At 24.1% G+C, this 12,156-nt stretch overlaps 1 protein-coding gene across 1 annotated transcript; it reads right to left on the reverse strand.

Moving 5' to 3' along the window:
- Positions 1-500: 500 nt before the first annotated feature.
- On the reverse strand, positions 501-1,137 carry LOC127250463 (EPIDERMAL PATTERNING FACTOR-like protein 5). Its single transcript, XM_051273767.1, has 2 exons — positions 1,014-1,137; positions 501-805 (listed from the first exon to the last, which is right to left on the reverse strand). The coding sequence occupies exons 1-2, from the start codon at positions 1,126-1,128 to the stop codon at positions 615-617; spliced, it is 306 nt and encodes a 101-aa protein (XP_051129724.1). The 5' UTR covers positions 1,129-1,137; the 3' UTR covers positions 501-614.
- Positions 1,138-12,156: the final 11,019 nt, after the last annotated feature.

Here is a 12,156-nt window from a genome sequence, read left to right on the forward strand (position 1 = left end):
TATTTTTATACATAAATTACTAAAATGCACTAAGTACCAATAAAACAAAAAATATAGCGGAGAGTAGGAGACTTTTTAGAAAATTTTAAAAGTAATAAAATATTAAATATTTGATGTGATATTTTGTAAAATATGATATATATATATATGTATTTATTGTGATATACATTTAACAATTTTTACCTGTCTCAAAAACAAATACTCCATTAGTCCCATAAATTATGGATAAAAAGACTTTTTTGCCCTTGTGAGTGTATTAGTGTAAAAAGTAGTGAAATGAAAAAGTAAGGATAGTTTTATGGTAATATAGTTATTTATGGAAATAAGACTATTATTTTTGGACGAAAAAATGGTAAACAAGACTATTGTATTGAGACATGTATATATATATCTCTCCAATAAAATTATTTTTCCATTAAATATTAGTATGTTTTAACTAAAATATTTTATTTCAATTTTTTTTTCCACCGAAAAAAAAAAAAAAAAATCAAACTCAAAACAATAAGCGGCAATAAATACATACTACTAAACATAAAAATTTCCCTAAACACACAATAAATTAATAAATTAAATAAAATGATTTAAAAATTTAATTTAGGCTAATAATTAATTAATTAAGGCAAGAAAAGGTTATTCCCACACTTGCATCTCCACGCCTCCGGGTAATACTCCATCGGCGAACTCTTCCCCGGCTGAATCGGCACGTGCACCGCCGTGCACGGCACGCACCTCCCGCACTTGAACCGGCACGCCGGCGGCCACGAACCCGGTTCGGCCCTCAACCGCCGCCGTGCGGCCGCCGTTGCTGTCCACGGAACAACACACGATCAGATCATCATCGTCATATATAGATATATATATATATATATATTGGCCGGAGTTGCAGATCGGGAAACTATGAATTAATTAATGATGGCTTGATGAGTCGGATAGAGTTTAATTTAAGGTTTTTGATGAGAGTTAAAAATGGTGGGAAATTAGGGTTTATTGGATTTGGGGGATTTTTTACTTACGAAATTGAGGAAATGGATTGAAGCTGAAGCCTAGAATCGACACCATTGATAGAAACAGAAGTAGCAGAAGAAGAAGAGAAGAAAGTCGTGGAGAAGGTCGGTGCAGTGCAGCCATGGCGGCAGACTGGGATTTCAGCGTGAAAGAAGAAGGATTGGTGCTTTTATATATATATATATATACATATGGCTAAATTGCACAAAATCTATTCGTGATTTCATGAAATTGCGCCAAATCTCTTGTAATTTTAAAATTGCATCAAATTCTCTCGTGTTTCATAAATTCTGCGTCTAATTCCCAGGCGGTTAACGTATTTGACCTATCTAAATGCGCTCAAACTGTTGTGAATAAATTTTAGAATTTTAATTTCTAAACCTCTAAAATTAAAAATATATTTATTTTTTTTATATTTAGTCTAAAAAATAGTAAATATACTAAAAAAGTAGTTATTTTTCTCAAATTTTAATAATTTATTTTATTATTTTTTTACGCTAAATATATAATTTTTTTTTTTAATTTTAGTGGTTTAGAAATTGAAATTGTAAAATTTATTCGAAGTTTGAGCGCATATAGGTCAAATACCGTTAAATAAGGACCGTCGAGGGAGTTAGACGCAAAGTTTATGAAACTCCGAGGGAGTTTGACGCAATTTTAGAAGTATGAGAGATTTTGCGCAATTTCGTAAAACTACATGTGAATTTTGTGTAATTTATCCTACATAATATATATAATACCTTTATACGGCAACGCTGTAATTATAAACAAACAGCAATGTCATTATTACAACATTCCCTCGCTCATATATCTTCTGCTCATATTATCGTTTAGTCGTCATATCTCATATCTTAATTTTTTAATTTTTAATTTTTAATTTTTTTATAACAGAAAATAATTACACATTTTAATTATATTTTAAATTTTATCATTCTATCATCCAAATATATATTTATTTTTTATTGTCATAAAAAAATTTAGTTTGCTTTTTTAAGTAAAAAATACTACCATTCTTTTTACTATAAAAAGAATAATTTTATATTTTACTTAATTGTTTTAAAATTTGTGTCCGATCAAATGTGCATAAATTTTGATGATTGAGGTAATATATATTCTTTTAATCTTAATTATACTAATTAATTCTATAATTTATAATTGTTTGTATATTATTTATAAATTTTTGTATCTATAGTATACAAGACATCATATGTTGGATGGTGAGGAGGGAGTAATATTTTCAATATAGGGAATCAATTATATGACTTCATTTAGACAATGACATGAAAATCCGCAATAGTTAAAATTTGAAATCATAACTTTATGATTACAAGTTCATTATTAAGTTATTATTTACTCGACTAAAGAGTTGATACTATTGCATGGATATAATATATACTTAACCAATGGCGGTAAAATGGTTTGTTTCTTTAGACCAATTTTTCCAAATTTTATTCTACGTTTCTAAAAAAAATATATTTTTTTTTTTCTTACAAAATATCACATAAAATATTATCTTAATACTAAAATTTCCCAAATTCAACCAAAAGAGACACCGTTGAGGGGATGAAGAGTTTATTGATGTTGAAAATTCAGATATTTAGGCTCTGTTTACTTGTAAGATTTTAACCATAATTTTACAATTTCAACTTTTTTTTTTCCTTAAAAAATATCAAATCAAACACTCAATTTTTATTTTTTTTATTACACTAAAATCAAATTTTACATTCAAAATATCACATCAATATATATTTATATCACATCAAACAACTATTTCAATTCAAAATTTTATTATTTAGAATCAAAACTCAAAACTAAAACCTCACCCGTAAACACACCATAGTCAACATAAAAAGGTTTACCTCCTATGTAATTTGTCACTCTACTTAACACAGGATTTTACATTACCTTTAAAATATGTCAATAATTAGTTTAAACATATTTAATTGAAAGTGTTTTATATTGTGTATTTATATTTTAATTTTTTTATTATTTGTAAAAGAATATTATATTTAAATTTCATTATATTTAAAATATTGTACTAAAAGTTTATGTATTTAAAGGTGTGTTTGTTTTATAAAACAGTTTAAAATGATTTATTTTAATGTGAGGGACAGAGAATCGTATAAATTATATAAAAATAATAAATATATATAGTATATTAATTTTTTTGGTAAAAATACATGTGTATTTTTGTGCAAAAGAATACACCCAGACTCTGTTAGAAGTTTTGAAAGTGTAGAATTTCGAAAATTTGAAATGTTAGAAGGTTGGATATTTTATACTCTAAAGTACTCATTTTCTATTTTAGAAAAAATAATATTATATTAATAGCAAATACCATTAGATTTTACCTAAATTACAAAGATTCTATTACACATACAATTACTATAAAGTCAAAAGATAAAAATCTCAAAATCTCTTACACAATTTAACTAACCAATCAAATACTATTATTTTTTAATGTACAATAAAATCCCAAAAGACCTTTGATAAGGGACAAATAAAGTATGGTATTTTGTGAGAAAAAAATAATTTGATGTGAAGTATTTTAATTTTTTTATTAATGAATAATTTCAAATTTTCAAAAATTATCTACTTAAAGAAACATTATAATAAAAGAATGTGCCCAAAATAAATTGGAGATAATTTTATTTTATACTTTATATAAATTATTAGTAAAAATTACCAAAAATACCACATATCCTCTTTGTTGTTTTTTGAGCTAGGTATACACCATTAGGCAATTTGTATGTATTTTAAATTATTTTTGAAATTAAAAAAAAAAATAAGTGTATGATCAGTTCTTTATTATTATTATTGTTATTATTTTAAATTGAAATCAACCCTATTATTTTATATAATTTTTAATAAAAATATATTTTTAAAAAATATCACATCAAAATAATATTTAAATAAAAATTAAGTCAACAATATTCTATTTCATATTAATTTTTAATTACAATAAAACAAGTAAGTGTGTTTTGGATTTGTAATTGATTTGCACTCCAAATTAGTATTTTTTTTTTTACTATTTATTTTATTCTTTTTGACAAAATGTGGAATCTGAATTTTATCACAAATTATTTAAATCATATTCAAATGAAAATTTTAATCCTAATACAAACTAAACAATTTATTTTATAATATATATTTCTTATCATTTAAAAAAAAATTGCATTAGTTTTTCTTTTGAAAATTTTTAGTTTGAACTTAGTATTAAAACAATGTACAATATTTTATAAGAGAAAAATTATATATATATTTTCAAAATAATATAGAAATTAGTAAAAATTTGAAATTTGATGACAAAGAAAAACACAAGTCTCAAATTTATTTATTTTTTTTTAAAAAAGAAAACATACATATTTTTAATTGGTTTTAATTATCATCTTTCAGAGACATTTTTTTTATGTCGATCATATAAAAAATAAGTATATATTAGTAAATAGTAACATATAATTATTAATCATTATAAAACAGATTCAATTACAATGCATTTTTTTTTTTTAACAATGTATATGTTTTTGTTTGTAAGATTGCATTTGATTTTATTATTTCAAAATTCATACTAAGTGAACTATGTGTAGCAAAAAAGATCTGAAAGCCTTAAAGATTTGAATTCATAATTTTACGGTCACGAATCCATCCTCGTAACACTATGTTATACTCTATTGGTATTATTTTTTAATTTTTGCATCCAAATAAAGTAACATAAAAAGTCCGGACAACACACACATAAATATATAGTACATATTTTCGCATATAATAATGAGATAATTTTATTTGTAATAATATATTTCCTTGGATGGAAAGTTTTTTTTTTTTTCCGTAATTTAGAGTTCTGTTTTTTTTCTTAAAAAAAAAATTTTAATATTATTTTTTTTATAAAAAAAAATTATATAGTTGATATAATAATTTTAAAAAGTACAATTAATAAATAATACAAAAACTTTTAAAAATCTATATATATAATACACTCTCTTTCATTCAAATATATTTTGAGGGTGTTTGGCAAAGAGCTTTTTGAAAAATTTTTAGGTTATTGAACAGCTTTTAACCAATCAAACAACAAATTTAGATGTTTGGTAAATTAATTTCTGGACCAAAAAAACTAATTTTTAAAAAGCTAACCTACTTAGCATGTTGAAATAGCTTTTTCAATTTAATTTTTTTTATTCCTTATTTGCCCTTAAAAATTAATTATGCATTATACACAAATAAATATATTTTGATTATTTATTGATTATATTAGAATATTTTATTATATTATAATTTTACTTTTATAAATTTAAAATAATTAGTTTTAATTTATAAATTATTTTAATTATAAAATATATAAATTTATTAAAATCAACACAAAATAGAAAATATAAATATTAATAATTTATTTTTATATTAAAATTACATTATATAAATTTTATACTAAAAATAAATTAAATAAATTAAATTTATTGAAAATTATAAATATAATGAAATAATCGATAATTAACATAATAAATATAAACAAAAAAATTATTATTTTATATTTTTTATTATTTTCAATAAAAAAAACTATTTATATTTTTCAATAAATATATATTATTTTTTAAATCTAACTATAATAAAAATAAATACTATTTTATAATATTTTTATAATTTTCAATAACTAATAACAAAAAATTTCATACATTCTAAAATCTAAAGAATACAATTGAATATATTAAAATAAATAGAAATGTCCTCAATTGTCATTTTACGTATAAAATCTAATATCAAACTGTTGTTTTTTACTAAACATTTTTATACAAACAGCTAATCGAATCGGCTAGTCAAATCACTACAAAAAAATAATATATTTGTAACGGAATTTCGTCCCTAAAATTCACGTAGCTAACGTAATTCCATTCATAATTCCGTCTCTAATGTCATTAGTAACGGAAAAAGTAAATTTAGAGACAAAAAAGTTTTATTATTAAAATAATTTTTTCTTGTAATGAATCAGCTAATTAAATTAATTAACAATTATCAACTAATTAAATCAGCTAATAGTTAACCGTTATAAACTAATTATCAAACACGTACTTTGACTTTTCTTCTTATGGTAATAAAAAAACTATTCTTATTTTTTTTTTAATTAAATTTTGTATTTTTAAGTTATCAAAAAAATTTAAAATATTAATTATTATTTATATTTGTTATACCATGAGAATTCATAGTCGATGACATAAAGCACATTTATAATAAAACATATTCTCTCTCTGCTAGATCCTAGGTCTCATTTATTGTAGGTACGAAAATTTATAAGAGATATAATTAGTAAATAATTAAAATTATATTAGTGAAAATAATTATTTAATAAAAGTAATTTTAAATTAAGAATAACATATTTAATTATTATAATTAAAAATAAAAAAAATTAAAATAATATTAAAATATATAATACTTTTCAAATAAAAAAAATGACAAAATAAATAAAACAAACAAAAATAGAAAGGTGGACACAATAAGTATAATACAGTTGGAGTAATAGAGTGTGTTTGTTTAGGGGTTTGAATTTTGAGTTAGGATTTAAATAGTAAAATTTTGAAGTTGAATAATTGTATGATGTGATATAAATAGATGTCGATGTGATGTTTTGAATATAAAATTAATTTTTTATATAATATAAAAAATAGAAAATAAGTGTTTGATTTGATATTTTTTTTAAAAAAAAAATAAAATAAATAATGTATTTACAATCCAATCCCAAACAAACATGCCCTAAATAAATAAATAAATAAAGATGGAAGTGTAAGGAAGCAAGCAAGCGTGTGAATGAGTCCAAGTCAAAGAGACAATGTTATGTTATTACAAATACTTACAATAAATAAAAAGTGGAGAGGGAAAGGGACTTGTGCGTGTCAGTTGGCACAGACATCCACACTCACAATCCACTGCATTTCCTATTATTTTTATTTTATTTTTATTTTATTATTATTAGTTTTTTTAATATAAGATTTTGTTAAAAAATAGGCAAAACAATCAAAAACTTTCATGTGGTTTTTAAAAATTGCTGAAAATCCCCCGTAGTTCTAAAATTTCAAAAAACCTACTTGTGGTTTCCAAAATGTTGCAAAAAATTCTTCATCCGCTAGGATTTAACGGAGGTTGTATAGCACGCGCCTGAAATACGATTTTTGGTCCATAGAGTGATATATTTCTGTATAAAATTACTAAAATACCCTAATGACTATTTTTTACAACATCTTTCTTCCTCCTTCTTCCTTGTTCTTCTTCTTTCTTATTCTTCCTCATTCATTCTTCTTTTTTATTCTTATTTCTTCTTCTTCCTTCTTCTTTTTCTTCTTCCTTGTTCTTCTTCTTTCTTACCAAACCCAGAATTACTTTCTTCTATTTTTATCAAACCCAAAAATCTAAAAATTCAATTTGACATCAAGATTTGAAATCAATCTAAGAAGAAAAAAAGAACTTGCTGCTTGTTGCAACCGTGTACGAAAAAATTAGGGAGAAAAAATAAAGAAGAAAGAAAATTGGGGAAAAATAGATAGAGAAAAAAAAAATTAGAGAAAAAAAAAACCTAATGCATTCTTTCTCATCTTCTTCTTTCCCTTATTTCTTTATTCTCTTTCTTTTCTTCCTTCCTTATTCCCTGTTCCAGCCGCTTCCGCCCGTCATCTTCTTTCTCTTCTTATTCTTTTTCAATTCTTCATTCTTCAAAGAATAATTGGAGATGAAGAAGAAAAAAAAAATTAGGGGAAAAAAAAGAAAAGAAAGAAGCGGGTAGAACTATTATGACGTGAAAAAGAATTGGAGAAGAATAAGAGAAAAATTGAGGAAAAATAAGAAAAGAAAGAAGTGGATATGTTATGGCTTGAAAAGGAATCGGAGAAGAAGAAGAGAAAAATTGAGGAAAAAGATGTGTGAAGAAGAATTTGGGGAAGAAAAGAAGATGGAAGAAAGAAGTTGGGGAGAAGAGAAGAAGAAAGAAATTGGGGAGAAGAGAAGAAGAAAGAACGAAAGAGAAACACATGGCGTAACGGTCTGATAAGGTTAAAATTGAACGTTGTCAGTGTGATTTAAAGGGGGGAGGCGAGTGTGCAACGTTTACAAACCACGAGTAGGTTTTTTGGAGTTTTAGGACCACGGAGGGTTTTCAGCAGATTCGGTAAACCACGGGGGGTTTTTGCTGTTTTGCCTAAAAAATAATACTCCCTCCGTCCCATATTTATATATCAATTTTTTTCACAGAATTTTAAAAATATTAGTATTATATTAGGATAAAGTAGATTTAAAGATAAAAAGATTAAATTAACCATATTAGTATTGTATGATATAAAAGTAATGACATTTGTATAATATATTGTAAATTAAAAGATTATTTTTAATCTTAGGTAGATAGTACAATTACTAAAAAAATGAAATGAATACTTTGTTATTGGACGGATCAAAAATGAAAAAATAGATAAATTGTTAAGAAACGAAAGAAATATATATATATAGTTTGAAATATAATGCATGCTATCTAAATTTTTAATTGATGTTATTTGAACTATTGAACAATATATTTTAGAGATTTAAAAGATACTCCCTCCATCTAATTTCTATTGTCCTAAAATATATTTGCACGATTTTTTAGGTGAATGTCTTTTTGTTATGAATTGACAAATTTGTTTATAATTGTATAGTAGAAATTAAAAATAATAAATGAATGAAGGGTAAAAATATAAAATTTGTGTTTTAAAAAAAAAATAGGACAATAATTATTGGACGTCCCAAATAGGAAAGTGGGACATTAGTTTGTGAACGAAGAGAGTATTATTTAAAAAAATCAATATTGTACTAATTTTTCTAAATCAACATCGTACTGTGTTTTCGTATTATTATTTTTTAGTTAGATTTAAATAGTCACCAATAAAAATCTAATTCTAAATAAATTAACAAGTCAAAACCCCTTTTTTGTTCAACATTTTAGGAGAAGTGGGTTAGTCTCTATTTTGTTGTTTATGCATTGTTTGAAATGATGTTTAGTATTGTAGTGAACATGGCATGTTAGATTGCTTGGGTGATCTCCCAAAAAATTATCATCATCATTATTATTATTATTATTATTATTATTATTATTATTATTATTATTATTATTTTAAATTTATATTAGGGGACCATTTTGGTTGATGTGATGAAGATGATAATATTGAATTCCATTTTATTTTTTTATAGTATAATTATTTCTCTTTTGAGTTTATTTTATACTTATACATCATATACTTGTATTGAATGCTTTAATGTGTGTGTGTTTTTTTTTTTTTTTCTTCAGTGGATTTGGATTTGAGGTTTAAAAATAGTAAATTTTGAATTGAAAAATATTTCTTATGATATTTTTATTTAATATTTTGTCTAATATATAAAATAAAAAATCGATATTAAAGATGATGTATATGTATTTTTCATATCTATATATATATATAATTATTCCCATTGACAATGGGATAGCGTTAATTAGTGGCCCTTTTGTTATATTTGGAAGGTAATACGTCTTTTCTTGTCAAGTGGATCATCCATCATTCAATTTAATTATTTATAAATATTTTAAAGATAAATAAATAAATAAATCAATGTGCATCACATATCACCCAAATGCAAATAACTATAATGTTTTCATGAATTCCATAAATGGGACTATTGACTAATTATATAACACACAAATGTTGGTGTTGAAATGAAAATTTTTATTTGATTTGAGTTTTTATAATATTTTTAAGCATTATATTTATGAATAATTTTTAATGAAAATATACTACTTTATATTATAAAATATCACATAATGTTGTGTGGATTCATAGTTTAAGGCATATATTTTAATACGAGTATATGCATACCTATTGTTTTTTTTTTTATATTAATGGTAATTTTGACATATCCGACATAAAAATAATATTGTGAGACATGTGATCATGAGTTGGGTTTTGATAATTGACTATGTGAAGTCAATAGAAAATCTAACAGATGCCTTAATCAAAGAGTTATAAAGGGATCAAATATATATATTTCTAAAGGGAATAAATTTAAAATCCATAAGTTAAAAACAATTATAGTGGTAACCCAATTAAATTACTTACAAATCCCGAATTTTGGTTCAATAGAAAAAATATGTTATAAAAGTTTGACAAGAACACTCAATCGTTATTCCATAAAAAGGTACTAAGTGCTAAGAAGTGCAAAAATGGTGATATTGAATTAGTGATTCTTAATAGTTATAAAAGTAAGATTGGATACTTTTACATGTAATTACCTGTATAAGTGAGTAGTCACTACAAGAAAAAATTATTTTTTAACAATTTTTTTGTCTTTAAATTTACTTTTTCCGTTACTAATGACGCTAGAGACGGAATTAGGAATGAAATTACATTAGCTATGTGAACTTTAGGGATAGAATTCCGTTACAAATATTATTATTTTTTTGTAGTGAGTGTAGACTGCTTCCAAAGAACCACTTATGAAGCCAAAAACGTATTTCATGGTCGAAACAAATCAAAATTTGGGAACAAAATGATGATGAGATAACGATACACCAATATTATTGTTTGGGGGTTTGGATTTTAAGTTGGGATTTAAATAGTAAATTTTGAATTTGAATAGTTGTATGATGTAATATAAATAGGTGTTGATGTAATGTTTTGAATGTAAAATTGATTTTTAGTATAATATAAAAAATGAAAATAAATGTTTGATTTGATATTTTTGGGGAAAAAAATAAAATGAATAGTGTATTTAAAATCTAACCCCCAAACAAACACACCCTTAGTATACTCTAGGGTGGAACAATTCAATGCATCATATCAACTATGTCACCAGTACACTCTCTAATGTTGACTATGGAATGTTCAAAGCTACAAACAATTTGTCGTGACGTGTCAATGTCTTTCTGAAATTGAACTGTGCATCTGTCATTTTAAGGACATTTCCACACATGTGAGAAATTATTGGATAATCGGTTACTTATTTAATCGATTAACTTTACTTTTTGAAAATTAAAAGCGGAATTCATGGAACCGATCAATCGGTGAGCAAAAATGTGATAGGCGGGTTAATATTTGTTATTTTGCTTGTCTCATAAACCAAATTGTAAATCCCAAAGTTAAACTCGAATATATGACCTAAGTTATAGGATTATCCCGATAAAATTCTATCCGATGGACATATCCAAAATAACCTCAAACAGAAAGTTTGAAGTTAGCGTAAATTACAATAATTTGAAACAAAAGTTTTGAAATTAACGTAAATTATGATTGACTTAAACATAATGTTTGAAATTAGCATATTACAACCGTCTCAAACAAAAGCTTTGAAATTAACGTAAATTACGACATCAATTACGTTGGTGATTAAGACCATAATATTATCAAAATTAATTCGCTACAATTTTGATCGAATAGAGACGCCTATATAAAGTACTCCCGCTTCGTTTTCCAATGACACGAACCAACAACTCTTTCACCTTTTCCTCTATTTCTCTCCCTCCTATAGCATTTCCGGCAAGTTTTCCGGCAAACCTTTTTAGTCTTTTGAAAAATTTTGATTCCATTATTGTTCTTGTTCATCAGAGCTTTGACTTATTGAAATGCCATCTAAGTTGGAGACGAACACCATTATACTTTTGATGATAAAGCGTCATCATCAAATAGAGTAACGAGATGTGATTTGTGTTGCAGATAAAAGGTATCTTCGACTCGACTTCATTCTTGGTCAGCATCATTCTATACGGTTGGTTGCTGATTATTTTATTATTTTAATTAATAATATTTAATTTATTATATCACATAACAATATTATTATTTTCCAACAAATTGAAATTTTTTATTTTATACATACTTATTATTCTTTATGTATTATTTTTTAAAGAAAAAAAAATTATAGTTGCTCTTGAAATATTAATATAAGATTAGCCAATAAAAATATTTATTAGACTAACCATTATTTTGTATATTATAATATATATATAGATCTATGTGTAGCTTATATATATATAATAATAATAATAATAATAGATAGTGTGCTGTGTGCGTGTGTTTTATATATATTATATAATAGAATAGATATAAAAAAAAATAATTAAAATAAAAATATTTTAATTTAAATCAAATAAATAATACCTATCACTTGTTTAATTGATAG

This window comes from Andrographis paniculata, unplaced genomic scaffold (assembly GCF_009805555.1).
Source record: "Andrographis paniculata isolate CXL003 unplaced genomic scaffold, ASM980555v1 Contig11END, whole genome shotgun sequence".
NCBI classification, from domain to species: Eukaryota; Viridiplantae; Streptophyta; class Magnoliopsida; order Lamiales; family Acanthaceae; genus Andrographis; species Andrographis paniculata.